Raw genomic sequence first — 25,636 nt, 5'->3', positions numbered from 1 at the left:
AAGGAGGAAGGATGGGAGGGAGAGGACGGACTCAGGAAAGAAAAGCTGAGCCAGGAAGGACATGGAAAGACATCTGGCAAGCGGAAGAGACCAAGACCCAAAAGGAAGAGAGAGGTGGCCGTAGGTGCGTTGCGGTCCAAGGGAAAGGGAGGGGTCCCTGGCCAGCCTCCTTGATCCCACACAACTCTCCCTTTTGCATACACACATCCTCCCCAGTTGCCCTGGAGCCCCCCATCCCTGCCTGCGGGGATACAATTGAGGAATGGGGGGTCATCTGAGCAGCGTTGCTGGCCAAACTTTAATGCGGAAGCCCTCTTCCTTCTCTGACATGAAAAACCCAGCCGTGCCTTGGGACCAGGCGGCCTCTACAGCTGGTCAAGACTCAGGAGGGACTACACAGTATTTACAACAAAGGTAAAAAAAACAACCCAGGCCCTGGATGGGGGCCTTCCAACACTTCTGGGCCCCCGTCACCCCTTCTTCACTCACAGCAGCCCTCTGGGCCTCTTCACAGTCTCAGGAGGAGCGCAGGGGATGTGCACGGACCCTCCATTCTGCACGGCAGGGGGGCTGCCAAGGGGATGACGATGATGCCACCTTTCCAAGCCCCAAGGATCCCTGAAAGGGTCCAGGCGCCAGAACTGGACACGAAAGGGACGCCCAGGATGAGTGTGGGGACTCTGGGGCAAAGGGATGGGGGCCGATGCTCCTCCAAACGTAAGGAGGGCCAGTCCTGGCCGCAGCTCTGCTCAGAAGGCGTAGCGGGTGCGGATGTCCTCCAGCTTCTTGGAGACCTCGGGAGGGGTCCGGTCCAGCTCCTCCGAGACGTTCTTCTGCTTGTTGGGCTCCATGGAGTTGAACTGCTCACACAGGTCTCCGTCAATCACGTTCTGGCAGGAGAAAGGAAAGAGGATGGGCTTCCGGGCTTGAAAACAACAATACGGAGTGGAACTGCAGCCTGAAAAGGGGCTGTTCTTGGGAATGGGGGAGGGGATTACAGCAGGCATGGGCCAACTTGGGCCCCCCCTCCAGGTGTTTTGGACTTCAACTCCCACAATTCCTAAAGATCTCAGACTCCTTGTGGACAAGTTAAACATGAGCCAGGAATGTGATGCTGCAGCTAATAAAGCCAATGGGATTTTGGCCTGCATCAAAAGGAGTCTAGTGTCTAAATCCAGGGAAGTCATGCCCCCCATGCTCCGGGATTGTGGCACAGCTGGCTGAGTGTCAGCTGCATTAAGATCACTCTGGCCAAAAAGTCATGAGTTCGAAGCCAGCCCAAGTTGGAGTGAGTTTCCAACCAATTGTGTAACCTGTTGTCGACCTTTGCAACCCGAAAGAAAGTTGCATCTGTCAAGGAGGAAAATTAGGTACCACCTTAAAGTGTGGAGAGGCTAAATTAACTGATTTATGAGGCCATAAAAGAAGACTCCAGCAAAGCATTCCAGCGGGAAGCATGCGGGGAATGCGGAAGTGCTTCATCAGCGTCGCAGATGGACAATGAAAGCGACAGCTCCCCTGGCGGCCAGAAAAAGTTAAATGGCCTCTGTGTATGTCTGTATATGTTTGTATGTCAAAAATTGGCATTGAATGTTTGCCATATATGTGTACACTGTAATCCGCCCTGAGTCCCCTGTGGGGTGAGGAGAAGGGCGGAATATAAATGCTGTAAATAAATAAATAAATAAATCAGTGAAACCACTTTACCTGGAATCACACTGTGTCCAATTCTGGGCACCACAATGGAAGGGAGATGTTGACTCTAAGTTGGAATGTGTCCAGAGGAGGGCGACTAAAATAATCAAGGGTCTGGAGAACAAGCCCTATGAGGAGCAGCTAAAAGAGCTGGGTATGTTTAGCCTTCAGAAGAGAAAGCTGAGACATGAGGAGGGCCAGGGATCAAGAGGTGAGGGGAAGTCATAGGGAGGAGAGAACAGGCTTCTTTTCTGCTTCCCTGGAGACTAGGCCGCAATGGAACCATGGCTTCAAACTACAGGAAAGGAGATTCCACCTGAACATGAGGAAGAACTTCCTGATTGTGAGAAGGGCTGTTCAGCAGCGGAACTCTCTGCCCCAGAGTGTGGTGGAAGCTCCTTCTTTGGAGGTTTTTAAACAAAGGCTGGATGGCCATCTGTTGGGAATTCTTTGAATGTGATGTTCCTGCTTCTTGGCAGAATGGCATTGGACTGGGTGGCCCACCAGGTCTCGTCCAACTCTCAGATTCTATGACTCTATGACTACTGGCTGTTAGGAATTGTGGGAGTTGAAGTTCAAAACCCCTGAAGGGAAGGCCCAAGTCTGCCTCTGCACAGGTGACACTGTAGAGCCACTCTGGTTTCAAGGTGGCCGTTAGACTCAATAGCACATTGGACTCAAGCCAATGCAGCACTTTGACATCGCTTTCACCCTGTGGTTCTCCACCTGTGGGTCCTTCCCCAGGTGTTTTGGCCTACAACTCCCAGAAATCCCAGCCAGTTTGTTTATTTATTTGCTGTATTTGTATCCTGCCTTTCTCAGCCTATCGGCGACTCAAGGCGGTTTCCAACAAAACAGTATACATAGTATCATAAAACAATTAAAACATTGCAATTACATAAACCACAACAGCAATAAAAACAACACCATTGGCGTCTCCTTATGGTCAAGCAATGTCCAGTTCCATCCAGTTTATCAGATGGTAAGATTTCTGGGAGTTGAAGGCCCAAACATGTGGGACCCACAGGCTGAGAACCACTGCTTTCACCAATCTGGAATCCTGGGAATTGTAAGGGTGAGGTTGGGTTGCAGTTTGGACACTTGCAGGGCAGAAAGGCCGAGGTCATCATGGGCTAGGACAGTGATGGGCAACCTTTTGAGCTTGGTGTGTCCAAATTTGCCAAAAATCTGAGCATAGCTTGGGTAGAGTGTTACTTCGAGAAAAAAAGATAGGTTGCTTACCTGTAACCGTGTTTCCTCTAGTGGTACCTGTGAAATCCACACATATGGGTTTACTGCGCCTGCGCAGACAGTTTCGGAACTCTCTAGAATTTTAAAAAGGATACTTTTTGGCGGACGCCCCGCCCATGCCCCCCCGATAGTACATATAGCCAGTAGGAGGGGCGGCCGCTCCAGTTCTTTAGCCGCATGATTGCAGCACAGGACACCGGAGCATGACGTCCAGCGGGGAGGATGGGCGGGGATGTGTGGATTTCACAGGTACCACTAGAGGAAACACGGTTACAGGTAAGCAACCTATCTTTCCTCTGCGTGGTCCTGTGAAATGCACACATATGGGTGACTAGCAAGCTATCAGCCTTGGAAGGTGGGCGTCATGCCACACACAAAACAGCACCGCTCTTCAGAAGGCGGCATCTCTTCTGGACAGAGCATCCACCTTGTAGTGTGTGACGAAGGTGGAGAAAGATAGCCAGGTAGCCGCACGGCCAATGTCCACCAAAGGTGTAGAGTAGGCAGCTGCCTTGCAAATGTTCTCTAACAATATGTCCGTCAAAGAGACTCATGTAGCCCAAGCCCCTGCGAAGTGGGGTCTGACTCACAAAGGCAAGTTATGGCCAAACAGTCGATAGGCCAAAACGACAGTGGGGGCAATCTATGAAGGCAACCACTGTGAGGAGAACGGAAGGTCACTGGCAACCTTCAAGTAGTTAAGGAAGGTCTGGGGAACTTTTCCTGCCCAGACGTCCTATTAGCGTAGTAGACCAAAACTCTCTGTGCACCCAGCAGGCAAAGTCGCTGATAAAGCTGAGAAAAGCGATATATAAGTATAGTAAATAAACAAATAGATGAGGAAGTGTTCAGCGGAGAAGACTGGATCTGGAGAAAGGCTCACAGCATTATATAACGTGACATAACAAACCCAGAGAAGCCCCGGGTAAAAAGGTTCTATTTGTACAAAGAAAAACCTATTTTATTTATTTATTTATTTATACCAGTTAGATATAGGCCATTTATGCAGAGGGCACAGAGCTCACTCACCTGACCTTGAAGACAGGTGAGATATGTCCACTAGAGGGTGGCTTGAATGGGAGCTTGGGCAAGCGCCCTGTGCTGGAGGAGTCACGGGAAGCCATGTACTCCTGTAGCCCTTTGGGATAGGCTGAACCCCAAATCAGAAACGTAGGAGTGATGGTCAACTTTCCCTCTGTACCATGAGATGGCTGCCGGGTAACCTTTTAAAGAGGAAAAGGAGAGGATAGCATCTAACCAGAAGGCTAAGAAACCAAGGGTCAACGTAGTGGTGACAGCTGGGGGCTCAGCCCCTTAACTTGTGGGATGTAGTCAAACTATTCAGTCTATAAACAGAGGAGCGATGATGGCCTTTACAGGCTAATGTAACTGGACGTCAGAATGTTTGGCTCAAGTCGAAGACGGACAGACTCGCCCGTAATGCTCCGAAAAAGGGAGAAAGCATGTGTGCCAAGGCCACCAGGGAGCAACCAGGATGTAACTCATATCGTTTGTCTGAATCTTGATAAGTTTGTCAAGAGGGGGATTGACAGGGATGTGTAAAGGAAGGATGGATGCCATATAAAGGAAATGGTGTCCGTAGCAATCGTATGTTGCTTGCGGTGGTAGTTGTGGGGACAATGCATGGTGACCAACTGGGTAAATTATTGAGTTGTAGACTGCCCCCAACATCAGGAGAGGGAGGGGGCCTCTTAAGGCTGAAGTTCCTTGTTAGAGCCCTTCATGGGATCAGCAAGCAGAATAGCCCTCCCGCACATCCATTCCCCCACTTTGACCACCAACATAGGGGGTGGCGAGTGGGACAAGGAGGATAGCATGGAGGTTCTTCCACAAAGGACCAGCTCTCCGAAGGAGCATGCTTGTAGGGGAAGGATAGGGCTTCAGGCTTGTGAGGAGTGACACTGGTTGTAAGGGTCACATGATCCAGAAGGAATTCGATATGTTTGGTCGGCACCGAAGTCTTCCTAATCCAAGAGGCCCCTACGACCTCTGATTCTGTTGAGTGGATAAACTAGTTTTCCTTTGAAGCAAGAGCAAGCTGCAACAACTTTCCCAGTGAAAGTTAATGGGCGGTTGACAGCTAGAAGGGTATATATATATATATATATATACACATACACACACACACATACATATATATATATGTGTGTGTGTGTGTACACACATACATACACAAACACATATATATCTCTATCTCAGACAGAGGTAAGGTTCCCTATCACAGTTGTCCAGAATATACACTATCTAGGCTTGATTGGGGGTGAAGTAAGCATCCATAGATCAACCGTGGCAAACATCTCGCCTCTTTTCCACAGAGGAAGAATGATGGAGGGTATTACCATCCTAAACTTGCTGTGGCAATGTAAGATGGGACAGAAGTTAACCTTTTCCTGTGGAGCACAAAGTATTGGGAGAGCGACCATTGTAATGGGGTGAAGGGGCAAGACTTCTAACGTCCCATCCCCTAGTAAGGTTTCAAACCTCCTCCTTCACCAGGAGAGGCCGGCGTCCAGCAGGATCAGCCCACACATAATTATCCTCTGAATTTAAAGGCATATCTGCACTAAAAATAGTTAGGACCCAAATGCCGGTGGGGAGCTTTAGGCGGTGAAACTTCCAACACTACATAGAGAGAAACATATTACGCCAGGGGCATTCTGGCGTAATGTTAGATGCCCCACGGCGGGCAGTCTATGGGTGGCAAGGGCACCATTGTGCCTTCCTTTACTCTGTCGAGTTCCCTCCAGGGGACAGCTCTGTTTCCTTGTGGAAGGTGTTCTGATTTGTGCAGTAGGATGGAATCTACTTGCTGTTAGATTAGATGGCCTTCCGTAGAAGGGGTTATTCGGCAATCATGTTAGTCCCGAATAGTAAAAAGAACAAGTGGGGAATCCCAGTTTGTGAGTTGTCTGGTGTATTCTGTGCACGAACCCCAGCTTTAAAAGGCCTGTCAGCATGTTTATAGGCAGCATGTGTGCGAATTGAAGAAGGTGCTGCAAGGAACTTCCCTATAGAGTTATCTGAATGTCTTGCCAACTCTTGTTGGTTTGCCATAGTTAGAATTCCTCGTTGGAACACTGGGCAAACCCTTGTTCCTGTAAGGGGAGGTGATCAGGTAAGAAGCAATTTCGGAGCAGAGCAGCGGGCCCCATAGTAGGCCGTGTGTAGATGCCCGCAGGAATGATCAGTCAGTTGATCATGGCAGTTTTCTTGTAACCACGTGTAGACATATGAGGGTTGTGAACCATGTATGGTTGTGATGTGTCCACCATGATGGAGTCAAGTTAGTTTCCCACTCAATCCATTGAAGGCAGGCTGATGCAGTACATAATATTAGATCCTTTGATATTGCCGGGACAAAACTTGGTGCAGGGCCCGGTGATCTGATTAACTGTAGAGAGTAGGGCAGGGTAAGAGCGCATAGCAGTAGGGTATGCTGCTGTTCTGAGTCTTAACCGGAGAAGGTGAGTGTAGTAAAATAAATATTAAGGCATGTGCTAGGTGCACTATAAGCGCTAGAAAGGTTGTTGACTTATTTTCATCTTATCCAAGCCAACACAAGTGCCGTAAACTTGTTGAATCCAACACCAAATATACTTGAAAAATTGTCGAAATCAGCACAAATGCTGTAAAAGTGTTGAATACACCATCATAAATGATGTAAAATGGTTGAGTCCAGCACTAAAGCTGTGAAGTAATAGAATTCATCATTCGAAGGTAGCTCTGTCTCAGTTATGGCCAAAAGTTTTCCACAGAAGGCACTCCGCTGGCTGTTGTATTGGATCACACATCACACACTCCCCAAGTGCCTTAGGACCTTGTGGTATATAGGCAAATTATGCGTGCAGACCCCAGTAAGGTGGTCTTCTGTAGCTGACAGGTGGTAATTTTGCCAGCGCTAATTGTGGTTAAGTGCAGGCCAAGGTCTTTAATTATTATTCTTATTACTATTATTTGGGCACTGTCCAAATAGCTGTCAGATTGATCAGAAACACTGTCAGCTTAATCAGCTGGTGTATGAGTGGACGTGGTGCAGCAGCCAACCGTATAAGGCCAGGCTGCCTGCAGAGTCGAATTCAGCACAATTTCTCAGAAAGCTGAATTCATAGCAGTTGGTATGGAGCGGTAATACCATCTCAACTATGGCCCAAAGTTGTACACACCATCTCGATGTGAGTGGTGGCAGTAGCCCAGTAGTCAGGGACATGGCAAAGGCCTCCGAATCCAGAGGGGGGCGCTCGCGGGGCCACTGATTGCTGACTCCGAATTCCTGGGCTCAGCAATGAGAAGAGCATGGTGGCCGCTGTCGAGCCCGAGCTCTTGGGTTCCACCATAAGGGAGGCATCAGGGCTGCTCTGCAATGAAAGAGGCACCAGGGCCACTATGGGCCAGAACACCAGGGTTCAGCCAGGTGGAAGGCGTTGGTGTCATTAGAAGCCCAAGCTTCAGGACGCTGTGTCAGCCGAGATCGGCATAACAGGCATGGAGGGCATAAGCTCCAACGCCTCAGTCGGAGCTGGCCTCAGCACTCGGTTCCATGGTACCTGAGAACATCAGGATTGCTGGCGAGCCCGAAGTCCAGAGCAGTGCCCTAGCCAAGACTGGCATAATGGGCATGGACGCCACCAACTCCGCTGCCTCCAGCGGGGGCTGCCCTCAGCGAGGGTAATCGGCTCTGTGGTGCCTGAGTGCATCGGGGCCTTCGGAGAGCCCAAACTCCAGTGCACTGCCCTAGCCGAGACCAGCATAACGGGCGTGGAGGGCACAAGCTCCACCGCTTTCGGCGGGGGCTGGCCTTAGCGAAGGCAGTCGGCTCCGTGGCGCCTGGTCCTCCAGGCAATAGGGGATAGCCGATGCCGACTCGCATCACTCTCCTGGCGGTGGCGAGCGCAGGAGGGATAGAGACTGCTGTCGTAGCAGAATCTTCCACAGACGGCGTGCACTCCTCTTGGGGGAGGAGGGTGGAGGTAGCAGATCTCATAGGGCGCCCTTGTCTTGCTAGCGGCAGGCACGCACTCGGGGGAAAGGGGCAGCTGCTGCACCCACCGAGGAACCACGCTTCTCCCAAGGAGGCAGGAAGTGTGCCGTTAGGGCCCACAGGCAGCGAGAGAGAGGCAGCAGAAGCCAAAATGCTCTCCTTCTTTATTGGCGGCAAACAGGCAGGGAGAGAAAGACGCTGCTACTGCCAGAGCCCCAGGCACAGGGCGGGAGGCAGACGAAAACGGAGCACGTCCCTCTCCCAGCAGCAGCAAGGGAAGCGAGGGCTGACGCTGCGACGGAGGCATTGCAGCCACTAGGGGCGGTGGTGAGGCGCCCTTGAGGACGGCGATCTTAAAGCCTCCTTTTCATGGCGTTTTCCCGCCTCTTGGCGTGCTCCGGGGCTTTGCCAGGCCTGTCCAAAGAGAGATTTGACCTCAAGCTTCCCCGCCCTGGATTTTCTCAGGGAAAGCGTCTAGGAGATAAGACTCCCGACTAAGGTAAGGGCCCCTCCACAAAAGCGCCATTTCCAGGGAGCGGGTGGCTCTGAAGCCGACCTCCGAGGGAAGCCAGAGGAGGGGAGCCCGCTCACGAGGCTGAGCAGTAAATCGCAACTCACAAGACGTTGTCAGAGACTGGTAAATTGGAGGTAAAGAAAATAAAAATGAAATAAAAATGAAATAAAAATGGACTTCTATCGCTAGTCAAAACAGAGAGAGAGAGAGAGATTCCTTAACTGCTGCTTCTTGCGGCGGAAGAAAGAACTGGAGCGGCCGCCCCTCCTACTGGCTATATGTACTATCGGGGGGGCATGGGCGGGGCGTCCGCCAAAAAGTATCCTTTTTAAAATTCTAGAGAGTTCCGAAACTGTCTGCGCAGGCGCAGTAAACCCATATGTGTGCATTTCACAGGACCACGCAGAGGAAAACCCATAATTTTGCAATATTTATAGTTTAAATAAGAAAAAAGCATAATCCATGCTGAGTTATGAACGATGCTCAAACGTGCAGATGTTAAATTTGTAGAGCCTTTTGCAAATTTAAGGATGGAATTAAATTGGCTCTTATGAGGTGTATTTCTCTGTATGTGGCCGCATGTGTCTGTGTGTCATCAAAAATAGCCATGCGTGTCAGTGCTGACACGCGTGTCATAGGTTCATCGTCACGGGGCTAGGAAGTCAGGAGGGGAGCAGCCCAGATTTGGACCTCGGGTGTAAAGCCAAGGCTCCTGTGGGTGGGTTTGGAATACCAAGGAGGGATTTGGGGTTGGGGGGGGGGCAATTGGTCCAACTGCAGGTTACCCCCAATGCGCTCTGGCGCAGCAACTAATCTCCAGGAGAACCCGCCCTGGTGCCTGCTCCAACCGACTGAGGAGACCAAGGCCGGGAGCAGGTGAGGCGGCCTACCTTGACGGGGAAGTAGTAGGAGCGGAAGCTGAGGTGGTCCCGGCCGCAGAGAGGGGGGTGCTCCGACCGCAGGTGCATCTCCACGTGCTGGAAGAAGTCGTGGTCCTGAAAGGAGACAAAGCCAAGGCGTTGCGTTCACTGGATTATGCCATGCAACACTATTTATTTATTTACATCATTTCTAGCCCGCCTTTCTCACACACACACACACCCATGGGGGGGAGGGGGGGTCTCAGGGCGGCTAACATGGGCAACAATTCAATGCCATAATATCAATACAACAATGTAAAATCAAATACATAGAAAACTAATTAAAATCACACACTTACTACGACTGGAATTGCCAAATTCGCTTTATTATTCAAAACATGGGGAAAGGTGGGACCTCCCTCAGCACATCCTCAAGGAATCTCTCATCCCCGAGTCTCCACCCATTCCGCCTAGTTTGTGGCAGCCACAAAAACAACAATGCTTCTGCAGGAGAACAACTGAGCAGAGCAGATATACAGCACACATCCAACCAAACAGACAGGAACAAGACAAAAGACACACTGGAGTAAGAAGGACGAACAGAACCTTATCTCTGGATCCTCCCTACGCGTTCCAGGCACACTCAGGGTCACATCTTCACAGTTCATTAGAGGCTTGACTGATTAACCCTTTCAGAGTCAATACACTCCCTGGTAGCTTTACTGAGTAGAGCAAATACACAGCATACACGTCGCATTGACACCCAACCAAACAGAACAAAAACTAGACAAAACCACCGAAGGACAAACGAAACCTTATCTCTGGATCCTCCCTACACGTTCCAGGCACACTTAGGGTCACATCTTCACAATTAATTAGAGCCTTGAGTGATTAACCCTTTCAGAGTAATACACTCCCTGGTAGCTTTACTGAGCAAATATACAGCACACACTCGCATTGACACCCAACCAAACAGAACAGAAACAAGACAAAACCACCGAAGGACAAACGAAACCTTATCTCTGGATCCTCCCTACGTGTTCCAGGTACACTCAGGGTCACATCTTCACAGTTCATTAGAGCCTTGACTGATTAACCCTTTCAGTGCCAATACACTCTTGGCTAAAGCAATCAGGTCACATTCACAGGCATTACACAAAATTCCATTTAAACATTCACATTACGTTAATCTTACATTAACAGTTCCACAGTGTTCTTTCTCATCTCCCCTGAAAAGGAGGCGGTTTCAGCACCTGTTTGGGCAACCCTTTTGGCCACTCCAGGGTTAAAGCTATGTCTCCCAAAAGGAAGCGGATGCCTTCCTTCTGGGAGAAGGCCCGTTTCCCCACAGATGGTTCCCCCACCCCTGCCGGGCAACCCAGGGTGGGGGGTGGGGGGGGCTCTCACCTCGTGGGACGTGAAGGGGACGAGGATGCCGATGCCCCCCGAGAGGGTGGTGTAGACCAGGGACTCGGAGCCTCCAGGGATCAGGGTGGTCTTCTGCAGGGACAGCACCGTCTCCCCCACGTGGTAGTTCATGATCACCTCCGCCTGGAAGGGAGGGAGGCACACGTCAAGGAGGCCGCAGGGATCACACAGGCACCGGCCCCACAGAGCAGCACGCTCCAAGCGCAAGAGGAGCCGTGGGTGAATATCGGAAGAGAGGCCATAAAGAAGAGGGAGTGGGGCTTCCGTTCTGCTCCCCCGGAGAATGGGACTCAATGCAGCCATGGTGTCAGGAGTCAATTTCTGACGGCATGAAGACATCACAAATTCCCTCCATGACATCCTGACTAAATCATCCTGGCTGCCTCAGTTTTTTCTCTGTGACATTTTGAAGCCAGCAAAGGGCGCTGGAAAACTTGTATGGGAACTTGTGAAGCAACAAGTTCTAATGAGGAAACTGAGAAGAAGGGGGAAATGGGTAGGAAGGGTGTATAAAAGGAAGTGGTGGTGGGAAAAAGTCAGTAGTCTTTCTTTGCTGCAGAGATACAAGCAATATATCCATTTCAAAGCAAAACCGGCTTGTGAGTGGTCATTTAATACTGCTATATACAACCTACAGTCTTACACACGGGTTCAAATGGCAGCAAAAGAAGGGAGATTCCTTTCAACATGAGGAAGAACTTCCTGGCCATAAGAAGAGCTGTTCAGCAGTGGAACTATCTGCATCATAGTCTGGTGGAAACTCCTTGATTTGGTTGTGCTTTTCATGCCTGACAGAAGGAGGCTGGACTGGATGATTCTATTATTTATTCTTATTAGTATTAGTATTGTCAAAATCTTTTCAGATCCTCTGCAGATGCCAGCAACAGATGCAGGCAAAATGTCAGGAGAAAATGCTACTGGAACACATTGGCTATGCAGCCCGGAAAAAACACACAACACACTATTGTTATTATAATTATTATTAAGCAGGGGCAGGATGAGCTTTGATTGTGCCTTTCCTGCCTGGCAGAAAGGAGGGGGTTGGACTAGATGGCCCTTGGAGGTCTCATCAAACTCTGGTTCTAGGGAAACTGCTGCAACAGTTTCCAAGCTGGTTCTGGGATCTCAACCCTGAAGTGCATGTGTTTGGGCCATTTGTGGGCCCAAGGAAGGCTCCCCCCCCCCAAGACAAAACCCTTGATGCCACGCTACCTTCTGGGAGGCGCCGTTGAGCAGCCCGCGGTCCCAGAGAGCCTTGTTGCCCGTCGGGTCCTCATCCACCTCGTCATTGGTGTTTGGGGGCAGCCTCACCTGGAGAGAAAAGGTCGGAGGGTGAGCGGAGCTCCCTTCCTCACTCCCTCCCTCCCTGCAGGACCCTTGGTGCTGACCCACAGATCCGTGCCAATGCCAAGGGCCCTGTGGTTGGTCTGTGAGTCAACGCCACAGTGAAGAAGATGCCACCAGAGAGCCAGAGCTGAGAAGGGCCCCTTTCCAGGCAGAAGGCCATCCCCGCAATGGGCAGCAGTGGGTGGGCGGTCCCAAGAGCGTTTCCCCTCGGCCAAGCTCCCTCCGGGACTCACCACGCAGATGTTTCCGAACTTGTCTGCGCCGGCCACCGTGTCGTAGTCCAGGAGGCAGGCAGTGGTGACCCATCGCGGGTGGGTGTCGTCCGCAAAGATGATGAGCTGGTTCTCGTTCCGCTTGTAGCGCACCCAGATGAAGCTCTCCTGCACGTCCGACACAATCACCCGGTGACCGATGGTCTGGATCCCACAGATGTAGTTGGCAATGTGCTGCCGGGGCAACGATCCCAGAAAGGAGGAAAGGAAAGGAAAGGAAGAGGGGCACTGTCAGCTCAGGAGAAAGGGCACTCATCGGGGGGACGAGAGGGCAATACTTGCCTTCCCCGGCCAATACCTTGTTCTCGCACTTCCGGAGCAGCTTCTTCTTGCCCAGGTCATAGACCCGCAGGAGCTTCCCGACGCCAATCAGGATCCGGCCCTGGAAGGGAGCGATGGCGGCGGGCACCTCCTCCACGGGGGTCTGGGCCAAAAGAGGGGCAAGATAAGGAGGGGGGCATACACAGAGACACCCGTCAGAAACCCCCTCCACACGGAAAGAGCAAGCTGGCCCGCAAATGCCAGTCCCAAGGGAGAAGGAGTGGGCAGCCCTCCACGAGGCCGCAGCATTCTCTCCAGCTGTTTGTCAAGCTGCGCTCCACGGAGCAAAACAGGACTCACCTTGTGCATGAACTCCAGCTTCTCCCCGTTGTTGACCAGCTTGTAGGTGTAAACGAAGCCGCCAGCCACAGAGCGCGGGTTGAGGATGAGGTCCTTGGCCACCCCCACCAGCACGTGCCAGTCATCCCCAGCGTTGGCAAAGCGGCAGACCGCCACACTGGGAAGGAGGAGGGAGGGGGAGAAGGGCATCAAAGGGGGTCCTTCCAGGGGGAGGGGGGCAGAAGGTGGCACCCGAATCTGCAGACACACTGGAATCTTGGGTGGCAAGGAGAAGCAGACGCTGAGGCCTCACCACATGGAAATAGTTCCCAGTGGCACAGTGGGTTAAACCCCTGTGCTGGCAGGACTGAAGACTGACAGGTCGCAGGTTCGAATCCGGGGAGAGGCGGATGAGCTCCCTCTGTCAGCTCCAGATCCTCATGCGGGGACATGAGAGAAGCCTCCCACAAGGATGATAAAAACATCAAATCATCCGGGCAATGTCCCCTGGGCAATGTCATTGCAGACGGCCAATTCTCTTACACCAGAAGCGACTTGCAGTTTCTCAAGTCACTCCTGACACAACAACAACAAAAAATAAACATGGAAATGTGCTGAGTCTTTTGGGGTTACATGCTGCAAGAAAGGCTGCTGGTGAAATGGGGGAGGGTATAAAAGGGAGTAATAATAATAATAATAATAATAATAATAATAATAATCTTTATTTATACCCCTCCACCATCTCCCCAATGGGGACTCGGAGCGGCTTCCATGTGGCCAAGCCCGGACAACATATTACAACAAGATAAAACCAGAGCATAAACAATAAACAACATCATCAAATTACATCAAGAAAAAACATTATAAACACAGTCATAAAATAACATTCCAATAAGCACAATCACAATAACAATGGGCAGGCCACATGTACAGGATAAAAACAATTCTAAAACTCTAATGAGATAAAAATAGGAGCAAGTTATCTGCAGGGAATTAGTAAAAATATGCATATCTGTGAAGCTAAACTTCCCGTTTGGAGGGCGTGTGTTCCAGTGGGAAGAGCGTTGAGGAGAAAAAGGAGATTTTGGCCTATAAATGCTGAGGCCTCCAAGATTTTGCACGCTTCCTGATCCACGGCAACGGGAACGTCCACAGCTTCTCGGGGAAAGCTGATCACCTTCGCTGGAGAAGGCCTATATGTGAGTATGTGTGAATGTCTGGAATGTGTGCACAAGAGCTCTCTCTTGATGCGACTCTATGGTGATTATATTTCAATAAATGTTACATGAATAGCGTTAAAACCAAATTTGGTCTCTAAAGTGTTTCATTGATCTACATTGCCTTACTATTCCTTGAATGCTCTGCACAAAAGAACAGGAACCTTTTGAGGTTCATAACAAATGGAGAGTTTGGTGGTTTATTTATTTATTTACAGCATTTATATGCCGCCCTTCTCACCCCGAAGGGGACTCAGAGCAGCTTACAATATATATTTTCATATAATGTATTATATTATTAGCATAGTACAATATCAGTATATATTACTATATTGCACTATACCATTATATTGTAATATTATTAGTAATATTACATGTAATGTAAATATATAATTATAATTATAATATTGAATTATTATCACTAGTATTATATTGTATTATAATATTATTATATTATATTATTATTATATTATATTATTATTATTATTATTATATTGCATTATATTGTGGTTGGAGTGTGGAGAGAGCTGTGTGTTGCTGTAAATACTTTGCATGTCATGCAAGTGAAGATATACAGCTTTCCTGTGTTTTGGAACGAGCACCTGGAGCTTCTGCCACAACTACACGGAGGGGAGCTTGAACTCTAGCGGGTGTGTGCAAACAAAAGCTTCCAGGGCTGTGTTAAAGTAGCAGAGACCCCTGACAGGTGTAGGAGGCTCTTAAATAATAGACAGCATAATAATAATGATAATGATAATAATAATAATAATAATAATAATAATAATAATATACTTTATTTATACCCCGCTCCATCTCCCAAGGGGGACTTGGGGCGGCTTACATGAGGCCACGCCCATCAATACAGTAAACACAATATAACACAAAAACACACAGGGTTACATGGGGCAGGGCCAAATTTAAGGATAAAATTTTAAAACACTGGGAGATTATAACAACAACAACAACAACATTGGGCAATGTAAATTATTGGGAAGGGAGATCCAGGATGAGGAAGGATTTAATTGCACAAACCATAAAATAAAGTGCTTCTGAGGTCATTTTGTGCATCCATTCAGAGCCACAGAAGGAAGGAGAGAAGCCTTGAAGGGAAGGAGGGATGCTGGGAGAGGACTTTTGGGCACCCGGCGCAGTCACAGACTAAGATCCATCCCCACAGCCTGGCCTGGCCTTCCTTGCCCCAGCCTTACCTGAAGGCGGCTTCGTTCTGCTCCAGCTGCACCAGGTCCAGCGTGTTGCCCTGGATGGGGTTCATGACCCTCACGACCGAGGCCCACTGCCCGTTCCCAGCCTTCGGGGCGCCAAAGATGGACTCCGGCAGGTTCTCGTTCAGGAAAGCGGCTGCCATCTCCGCCGCCAACTCCCGCTCGTCTTCCCCTGCCGCTTCCACCATTTCCTGGAACGTTGCAAATGCCTTTCAGCCTCACGTACACACATATATACACGCATCGCGGAGGTGAGATCATACACACTGACCTCGGCCATCTGCTGCTTCCGCTGGGCCTTGGTGGCCTCCGTGTAGGCGTTGTGGTCGGTCTCGATGATGATCAGGTTGTTGCTCTCGGGGTGGATGACGAACTTCCGGGGGGTGTACTGCAGCGGGAAGGCCACCTGGTTGAAGACGGCGCCCAGCTTCTCCAGCGCCAAGATCCTGGGGGCCAAAACAAGGCCACGATCAGGCTGGACGCGGCCAAAGACCAGGCCTGATCCAGCCACTCAACCTCGAGTGGACAGAATGCGGGCATGGGCAAACTGTGGCCCTCCCTCCAGGTGTTTGGGACTTCAACTCTCACAATTCCTAAAAGCAGGCGAAGGAGAGGCTTGTGGGAGTCAAACTCCAAAACACCTGAAGGAGGGCCAAATTTGCCATTTGCAGGACATAATGCCTTGGACTGAAAATGCAGGGAAAACCTTCCAAGTTGTCACGGCCCCTTTCCCGCAATAATGTCAGAGGGAGCTCCAGACTAAGGTTGTGTCCCGCCTCGAGCCATAAGGAGAGGTGGGTAACAACATTCAACAATAATCGGGGTGTTGTGTGGTTTCCAGGCTGTGTGGACAATGTGTTCTAGCAGCATTTTCTCCTGACATTTTGCCTGCATCTGTGGCTGGCGTCTTCAGAGAGTCTGATGGTGGTAAAGCAAGTGGAGTCTATATATACCTGTGGTTCTTTCTCCTGTGCTGGGCATTCCATCAAATCCTCTGAAGGTGACTTGCCACAGATGCAAGTGAAATGTTAGGAGAAAATGTTGCTAGAACACATTGGCCATACAGCTCAGAAACCACACAACAATACTGCCGTGATTCTGACCATGAAAGCCTTCGACAAGACATTAATAATAATAATAATAATAATAATAATAATACAACATTACACAGTCCTAGACACTTGGTAAGTGTTCGACTTGTGATTTTTGTAATACAAAATCCAGCATATTTCTGTGACATACTGTGTTTTTGTGTCAGTAAAATAATAAAATAATAACACTGCAGTGATTCTGGCCATGAAACACTTCAACAATATACATATAACAGCAACAGCAGCAATAACAACAACAATGCAGTGATTCTGCCCATGAAAGCCTTCATCAATACATATAATAATAATAATAATAATAATAATAATAATAATAATAATAATAATAGCGAAACAGCAGCAACAACAACACTGCAGTAATTCTGGCCATGAAAGACTTCAACAGTATATATAACAACAGCAATAATAATAATAATAGCAACAACAACAACAACAATGCAGTGATTCTGGCCATGAAAGCCTTCATCAATACATATAATAATAATAATAATAATAATAATAATAATAATCATAATAGCAACAACAACAACAACAATGCAGTGATTCTGGCCATGAAAGCCTTCAATAATACATATAACAACAACAACAACAACAACAACAACAACAACAACAACAACAACAACAACAACAACAACAACAGTGTTTGTCCCTTCCCCTTCCCTTCCTCCATACCAACCTGAGGGTGTTTGTGGAGATGGCCACGATGCCCTCTGGGCACTGCTCCGAAGCAAAGCCCGAGGCAAACTCCAGCGTTTCATACGAAAGCGGGGTCAAGTGGAAGCGCGACTGGTAGGAGTAGCTCAGCCACGAGCGGCTGGACATGGCCAGCACCTGAGGGAGGGGGAAAGGCAGAGAGGCTCACCCCAATGGACCACACAGGAGACCCCTTCCCCAATGCCCCCCTCGCTGCCACCCCAGATCTCCCGGCTGCCCACTCACTGCTTCCTGGCCTTGCATCCGGACGCGGAAGAGCTTCACGGGGCGCGAACCGAGGTACCTGGTCCGTGTGTCGGAGAGGTCTCCCGTGACCGGGTCGAGGACCGTCCGGAGCAGCACACCGTTCTGAGCGCAGAGAGAAGGAGAATAGGTGAGTTCGAGAATGCCGACCCACCTTTGCTCCTCGACTCCCAATACTATGAGTCCCAAGAAGAAGGAGGAAGGCCGTGGGCCCTCACCTGCAAGCCGATGTTCAGGTAGAGGAAGCCGATGGAGCCCCTCTCCCCGAGCTCGTCTTGCTTCTCCGCGCCCCCCATTTCCACAATGCACAGCGACTCCGGCTGCGCAGGGAGGGCCTGCATACTCAAGGGCTGAAGGCAGTCCTGCAAAGGAAGGGGAGAAACCGCATCCCAGTATTATTATGATGTTTGTTTACACCCCGCTTTTGTCTTTATATGAGCCCCCGGTGGCGCAGTGGGTTAAAGCACTGAGCTGCTGAGCTTGTTGATCAAAAGGTCGCAGGTTCTATTCCGGGGAGCGGCGTGAGCTTCCGCTGTCAGCCCTAGCTTCTGCCAACCTAGCAGTTCGAAAACATGCAAATGTGAGTAGATCAATAGGTACCGCTCCGGCGGGAAGGTAACGGCGCTCCATGCAGTCATGCCAGTGGCCACATGACCTTGGAGGTGTCTACGGACAACGCTGGCTCTTCGGCTTAGAAATGGAGATGAGCAACACACCCCAGAGTCAGACATGACTGGACTTAATGTCAGGGGACTACCTTTACCTACCTTTGTCTTTATAAGGAGACCAAACATGGAGGCATGTCCTTAGAGCATGCATGGGCCAACTTAGGCCCTCCCTCCAGGTGTTTTGGACTTCAACTCCCACAATTCCTAACAGCCTAGCAGAAATTATTAAAATAATTATAAAGTGGGGCCCGGTACTTACGGAGGGGTCGAGGGAAATGATGCGCACGGTGTTGTCCACCAAACCCACCGCCAGGAACCGGGAGCGCTGCTCTCCGGGGGGAACATTGGCCAGGCTCATGCAGACCACGTCCGCCGACATCTCCTTCCTCTCCGTGTATTCGTTCAGCTGCCCGGACTGCGGCGGAAAAGGCAAATCAAAGGGGGTCAGAAGGCCAGGGTCGTCGTTCTGGTCTTGGAAGAACCATTACACTATGTGACAACATTTGAAAAACATTTCTGTTTCTGGTTTGAACGTAGGATTTCCTGTTTCATGGTGTGGTCCTGACTTTGAAAGTAGTTGTTCTACTCCAGAAACTTTGTGTCAGTAAAATAATAATAATAATAATAACAACAGCAGCAGCAAACTAGTTGCTGCCACAAACTAGCTAACTATACATACATATATATGTGTGTGTATGTATACAAATAAAATAATAATAATAATAATACCGTATATATTCGAGTATAGGCCGACCTGAACATAAGCCGAGGGACCTAATTTTACCACAAAAAACTGGGAAAACGTATTGGCTCGAGTCTAAGCCGAGGGTGGGAAATGTGGCTGCTACTGGTAATCGTCAGAAGGTAAAATGTTTTTGAGTATTTACACAAAACTGTCATTTAAGATAAGACTGCCCAACTCTGATTCAACCATTATTCTGACCTCCTTCAATGTCAATGTGCTTACCTATTACCTATAACGATCGAATAAAATAATAAATATAATAACATGTAATAAATAAAATAACAGAGGAAATAATGGAAATTTAATAATAATAGTAAAAATAATAAAGTAGTAAATGTAAGAATAATAGAGTAAAATAATAAATGCATTCAATATAATATAGTAAAATAATGTAAATGTAATAATAAATGTAATAATAACAATAATAGAGTAAAATAATAAATGCAATCAATATAATATAGTAAAATAATGTAAATGTAATAATAATAGAGTAAAATAATAAAAGTAATAATAGAATAAAATAATGTAAATGTAATAATACTAATAAAGTAAAATAATAGATGCAACCAATATAATAATATAGTAAAATAATGTAAATGTAATAATAATAGAGTAAAATAATAAATGTAATAAAAGTAATAATAGAATAAAATAATGTAAATGTAATAATACTAATAGAGTAAAATAATAAATAATGTTGACTCGAGGATAAGCTGAGGGGATTTTTTTCAGCCTAAAAAAGGGGCTGAAAAACTAAGCTTATACTCGAGTATATACAGTAATAATAATTCTCATGGAAGACAGAACCCAAATCTAACCTACTGGGATTCGTAATCCAAATTCTATTTTGCGTGCATCCAAAGGACAGGATTAACACAAATATATAATGCTACTAGCTTTCCCTGCCACGCGTTGCTATGGCCCCTTCTTTCCCTCATTCCCTTCCTTTTCTTTCCTTCTCTCCTTCCTTCCTTCTCTTCCTCTTTCCTTCTTTTTTCTTTTCCTTCCCTTTCTCTTCCTTCTCTGCCTCTTTCCTTTCTTCCTTCCTTTGGTTTTTGTTTCCATTCTTCCTTTTGTCTGTCCTTCCTTCCCCCCTCTTTCTCTCTCATCTTCCTTTGCTCCTCTTTCCTTCCTTTTCTTTCCTTCTTTCCTTCCTTCCTTCTCTTCCTCTTTCCTTTTTCCTTTTCCTTCCCTTTCTCTTTCTTCCTTCTCTGCCTCTTTCCTTCCTTCCTTCCTTCCTTCCTGTGGTTTTTGTTTCCATTCTTCCTTTTGTCTTTCCTTCCTTTCCCCCCTCTTTCTCTTTCTTTCTCTTCTTCCTTTGCTCCTCTTCCTTTCCTTCTCTCCTTCCTTCCTTCTCTTCCTCTTTCCTTCTTCCTTTTTTCTTTTCCTTCCCTTTCTCTTTCTTCCTTCTCTGCCTCTTTCCTTCCTTCCTTCCTTTGGTTTTTGTTTCCATTCTTCCTTTTGTCTGTCCTTCCTTCCCCCCTCTTTCTCTCTCATCTTCCTTTGCTCCTCTTTCCTTCCTTTTCTTTCCTTCTCTCCTTCCTTCCTTCTCTTCCTCTTTCCTTCTTCCTTTTTTCTTTTCCTTCCCTTTCTCTTTCTTCCTTCTCTGCCTCTTTCCTTCCTTCCTTCCTTCCTTCCTTCCTTCCTTTGGTTTTTGTTTCCATTCTTCCTTTTGTCTTTCCTTCCTTCCCCCCTCTTTCTCTTTCTTTCTCTTCTTCCTTTGCTCCTCTTTCCTTCCTTTTCTTCCTCTTTCCTTCTTCCTTTTTTCTTTTCCTTCCCTTTCTCTTCCTTCTCTGCCTCTTTCTTTTCTTCCTTCCTGTGGTTTTTGTTTCCATTCTTCCTTTTGTCTTTCCTTCCTTCCCCCCTCTTTCTCTTTCTTTCTCTTCTTCCTTTGCTCCTCTTTCCTTCCTTTTCTTTCCTTCTCTCCTTCCTTCCTTCTCTTCCTCTTTTTTTCCTTTTTTCTTTTCCTTCCCTTTCTCTTTCTTCCTTCTCTGCCTCTTTCCTTCCTTTGCTTTTTGTTTCCATTCTTCTTTTTGTCTGTCCTTCCTGCCCCCCTCTTTCTCTTCCTTTCTCTTCTTCCTTCGCTCCTCTTTCCTTCCTTTTCTTTCCTTATCTCCTTCCTTCTTTCTCTACCCATTTCTTTCCACCCCTCTTCTTTTCCTCTTTCTCTCTTTTCTTCCTTCTCTACCTCTTTCCTTCCTTCCTTCACTCTTTGCTTCCATGTTTCCTTCTGTTTCTTTCCTTCGATGTTTTCCCTCTTCCTTATTTTGAATCGCTATCTGCATACCTTGTGGGTTGAGGTATGTCCATGCCAAGTTTGGTGTGTTTTGGGCCAGGGGTTTTCGCGTTTTGCTGTCCCGTTGAATGCCCTTAGCAGATTTATATATATAGATGTAACAAGATTTGAAAAGCGTTCTGTTCCCGGTTTGAAAGTGTGATTTCCTGTTTAATTGTGCAGTCATGACTTTGAATGTAGTAGTAGTTCCACTCCAGAAACTTTACCAAGGAAAGCAAAGCCCTGCTTCAGGAAATGGCCAGAGATTTAAGGAGGAACACGCTCCTGAAGTGAGGCCTGACACATCCACTGAGAAAGACAAAAGCGGGCCCGCCCCACTCTCTCTCTCCCGGCACAACCCACAGAGACGCATAATGGTGGCACCTACCGGGTCCATCTCGAAGTAGACCAGCTCCCCTCCGGTCAGGGCGATCACCACCTGTCTCTGGTTCACGGCACACTTGACGATGGTCTTCTTCCCGGGCGTCTTCCATTCGTTCACGCGTTTGTCCGCTCTGATGTGCCGGATGCCGTCGGGATAAACCTGAAGGGACACCCAAGTCAAACGGCGCCTTCTTGGGTCATCAGGGCAACCTGCGTCTTGTTTATTATTATCACGGGTGACTTGCTGAGCAGCACGTGCCCTGGACCAGACACAGGCTATCCTGCCTGGAATCACTTGGTTGTTGTAGGTTTTTTGGGCTGTGTGGCCATGTTCTAGAAGCATTCTCTCCTGATGTTTCGCCTGCATCTATGGCAGGCATGCTCAGGCCCCTTCCTTTTCCCCCTCAGCCGCTTAAGCGGCTGAGGGGGAAAAGGAAAGGGCCTGAGGATGCCTGCCATAGATGCAGGCGAAACATCAGGAGAGAATGCTTCTGGACAGTCCTAAAAACCTACAACAACCTAGTTCGTACTGTATACGTCAGGCATGGCCCAACTTCGGCCCTCCGCCCAGGTGTTTATGACTCCCTGGCAGAGTCCAAAACACCTAACAGCCCACTGGCTGGTCCAAAACACCTGGAAGGAGGGCCGAATTTCTATATAATTTGACATTTGATCCTTTATTTTTAATTTGGCTCTTTGCCTTGAATAAATAGCTCCTATTGCCTTTCTGAAATATTGACCTACTCAGTAAGTGATCCAATACTGTGAGAGCCGTTCAGCAGTGGAACTCTCTGCCCCGGAGTGTGGTGGAGGCTCCTTCTTTGGAAGCTTTTAAACAGAGGCTGGATGGCCAACTGTCAGGGGTGATTTGAATGCAATATTCCTGCTTCTTGGCAGAATGGGGTTGGACTGGATGGCCCATGAGGTCTCTTCCAACTCTTTGATTCTATGATTCTAATACTTTAAACATATAGTCCCACCGCACATTGTCAAATGCTTTCTCAGCATCTAAAAACAATAACGCGATCTCTCTACTTGGATCTTGTTCAGCGTATTCTAGTATGTCTATCACTGTTCTCACATTTTGGCTCTATCCTCTGCAGTGTCTCCTCCCCTCCTGGGTCTTACACTCTGTTACACTCCAGATCAGGAGACAGGGCCCTCTTGTCATTAATGCACCACACCTTGGTTTGGGAAAAATGCAATCCTTTTTACTGAATGATAAATATAAAATGGATTGAAGTCCAAAGGTAGAGAAGTCAAAATGAAACAGCAAACAGCTTGCAGAAAATCCAAAGCAGTAAAATCCAGAATACTCTCAATAGAAATCCATGAACAGATTCAGCCCCTGCTAATTCTCACTTGAAGCCAGAAATTCCCTTAGAGACCAGACCACTGGAAACTGGAAATCCCAGGAGGTTTGTACTTGATACTAAACAATGATTGGTCTGAGGAAATCCCCCTCACAGCCACTCTTAAAGCCCAGAAACTGATTCCGGCTAACTCTAATCTTTGGTTTCAGTTGTTGGATTCTCTCGGACCTACGTAAACATTGGGCCTCTCTGCGGTTCTGGCTTATTTCCAAACTGTGGCTATTATCATTGACCCAACCTGGTGTCACATTATCTTGCAAGCTCGGGCCAGGAGCTTGCAAGATAACGTGACACCTGGTTGGGTCAATGATAACAACCTCAGTTTGGAGATAAGCCAGAACCGTAGGGAGGTTCTGGCTCGGTCTGACTGCAACTTTCTCTCGATCTGACAGCAACTTTCTCATGAGAACTTGGCTTTTCCCTTGAAGCCTCTAACTCAAAGCCTGTAGGATTTTTCCTGCCCAAAGTGTCTTCATCTTGAGCCTCGTCCTCACTGATCACTTCCGCCTCACTATCCAACTTAGTCCCATCAACATTAGCATCAGCATTAAGCAATACAATCGGAGATTCGGGCTCAGGTTCACACACAGGCTGAATCCCAACACACTCCTCTTTATAAACTGCACCTGAAAAGGGGATCCCGCCCTGCGAAAGGCCAGCCTCACCTGCACCAAGGCGTCCTCCCCCAGCAAGGAGCAGGAGAGCGTGGGGGTGGTGCCCAGGAACCCGGAGTCCGTCACTTCCTCGACCGTCTCCCCGATGGAGAGGACCAGGGTGGCGTTCACGAAGGACACGATGATGTAGGCGTCAAACTCATCTGGGTGGGGAGACAGGAAAGGCACAAGCGCCAGAGGCTCAGAAAGGCTGGCCCAGAAAGAAAGAAGGTCTTCTTCTCCTCCTATCAGCACCCTCTCACGTGTGCAGGAAATCGGGCTTAGGCCTCCAAACACAGTGGCCTCCACTCCTATCTGAGTACAGGCAGGAAATCAAGGAAGAGCTGGGACCGTGTGCAATAACCACAAGGCGCTTGGTGGCCCACTCAATTCATTCTGAAATCCTTGGGTTCTGGGGAACATAATTCACACCTGCAGATTGCTATGTGTAGATACAAATCTGGGAGAAATATTATGTTTTAACGAGAGAATACATCTAGTTGTATGATAACACTATGCAACACATTTGTTGTTCCTGGGTCATTAATGTCATTTCCAAATTGGCTCATCATAAAAACATGGGAAAGGTTTATTGCACTGCAAAAACTTTGTCTTAGTAGGAGGGATATCCTGCATGCAGCCTGTTATATTATACTATTATAGTTGTTGTTATGTTATTATATTTATTATTATATTGTATTATATTGTATTACATTACACTCTGTAACAAAATTTTGTTCCCAAGTTATAAATGCCATTTCCTAATTGGTTTTATCAAAAAAAAAGTTGATTAAGCTACACAAACTTTGTTTTTTGTGGTCTGCACATTAAAAGGTTAAAAATGGCATATTTCCATTAAAGGAAAATTACAAAACTTTTGGTTTCAGGGAATTGAAGGATTAAAAACAACATTATCGATCAAAACCAGAAAAAAACAAAAATTTCTGGGGCACAACAACTCCTTTCAAAGTAAGGGCTGCACAATGAACCAGGAAATAACACTTTCAAACCAGGAACAGGAAAGTTTTCCAATTTTGTTACACAGTGTAATAATCATGTTTTGCATTATTTTTGGTGCTAGTGATTTAAATAGATCACTATTAAAACAGAGAGGGGGAGCCAATGGTGCAGTGGGTTAAACTGCTGAGCTGCTGAACATGTTGACTGAAAGGTCACAGGTTCGAATCTGGGGAGCGGGGTGAGCTCCTGCTGTCAGCCCCAACTTCTGCCAACCTAGCAGTGAGTAGATCAATAGGTACCGCTCCGGCAGGAAGGTAACAGTGCTCCATACAGTCATGCTGGCCACATAACCTTGGAGGTGTCTATGGACAATGCTGGCTCTTTGCCTTAGAAATGGAGATGAGTCCCAGAGTCAGACACAACTAGACTTAATGTCAGGGGAAAACTGTTACCCTTTACCTATAACAGAGAGGGGCAATGCCAGGTGACCTGCATACACCACCCTTAAGCGTATTCACTTGGACCTAATTCCCACTTTCATGTCTGTATTGTAATAGTAAGAATCAGAAAGGACAATTTCTGACAAATTCAAGAAGGCAACGGAGACTCCTTTGGTCTCATTCGAGGTAGGAAATTATCCTGTGAAGCCTCTGGCATGATCAGGTGACTCCGGGACAGAAAGTGGCAGCGAAAGAAGAATACCCAAGAGACAAGGACAGACAAGAAGGGCACCCATCTCTGGAGAAGAGGCTCTTTTTAAGGATCACCATCACACCTGGTTTGCCCACAGCGGCTCCTTCTGCCGGCGCACGCTCATCCCTCCCGTTTCATGAAAAATAAACAAGCAAGAGGAAGCAACCGAGGCAGGAAATGTGCACCAACCCAGACTTGGACAAAGCAACTCTACTACACACAGCATACTGCAAACATACTAGGTTGAATGAAAAGTAATGCCTCCACCTTTGTAACTCCTCAACAGATAGCAGTACTGGTATGCAGAAGGTACTGGCTTGTTCAGTAGACTCTCCTCTACAGTTCCATTTTGGCTGGAAGACTTAGCATTGAACGGTTGTGTTGTTAAAATTGCAAAGTATGGAACCTGTGCA

The 25,636-nt window shown here is 47.8% G+C and overlaps 1 protein-coding gene across 1 annotated transcript in view; it reads right to left on the bottom strand.

The window, feature by feature from the left end:
• Positions 1 to 279: 279 nt before the first annotated feature.
• SF3B3 (splicing factor 3b subunit 3) overlaps positions 280 to 25,636 on the bottom strand; it is a 49,180-nt gene continuing 23,823 nt past the window's right edge. Inside the window, exons 12-26 of the mRNA XM_060787967.2 lie at positions 23,583 to 23,734; positions 21,549 to 21,704; positions 18,400 to 18,555; positions 17,691 to 17,834; positions 17,455 to 17,577; positions 17,192 to 17,346; positions 15,678 to 15,852; positions 15,392 to 15,597; positions 12,988 to 13,144; positions 12,665 to 12,790; positions 12,328 to 12,540; positions 11,960 to 12,058; positions 10,727 to 10,870; positions 9,350 to 9,454; positions 280 to 890 (exon numbers count right to left, since the gene is read on the bottom strand). Coding sequence (XP_060643950.1) covers positions 750 to 890; positions 9,350 to 9,454; positions 10,727 to 10,870; positions 11,960 to 12,058; positions 12,328 to 12,540; positions 12,665 to 12,790; positions 12,988 to 13,144; positions 15,392 to 15,597; positions 15,678 to 15,852; positions 17,192 to 17,346; positions 17,455 to 17,577; positions 17,691 to 17,834; positions 18,400 to 18,555; positions 21,549 to 21,704; positions 23,583 to 23,734 — 2,252 coding nt within the window. The 3' untranslated portion in view covers positions 280 to 749. The remainder of the gene's footprint in view (positions 891 to 9,349; positions 9,455 to 10,726; positions 10,871 to 11,959; positions 12,059 to 12,327; positions 12,541 to 12,664; positions 12,791 to 12,987; positions 13,145 to 15,391; positions 15,598 to 15,677; positions 15,853 to 17,191; positions 17,347 to 17,454; positions 17,578 to 17,690; positions 17,835 to 18,399; positions 18,556 to 21,548; positions 21,705 to 23,582; positions 23,735 to 25,636) is intronic.

The sequence above is a fragment of the Anolis sagrei genome, chromosome 8, assembly GCF_037176765.1.
Source record: "Anolis sagrei isolate rAnoSag1 chromosome 8, rAnoSag1.mat, whole genome shotgun sequence".
Lineage (NCBI taxonomy): Eukaryota > Metazoa > Chordata > Lepidosauria > Squamata > Dactyloidae > Anolis > Anolis sagrei.
Note: the sequence above shows the minus strand (reverse complement) of the source record. Positions and strands in the feature narration are given on the sequence as shown.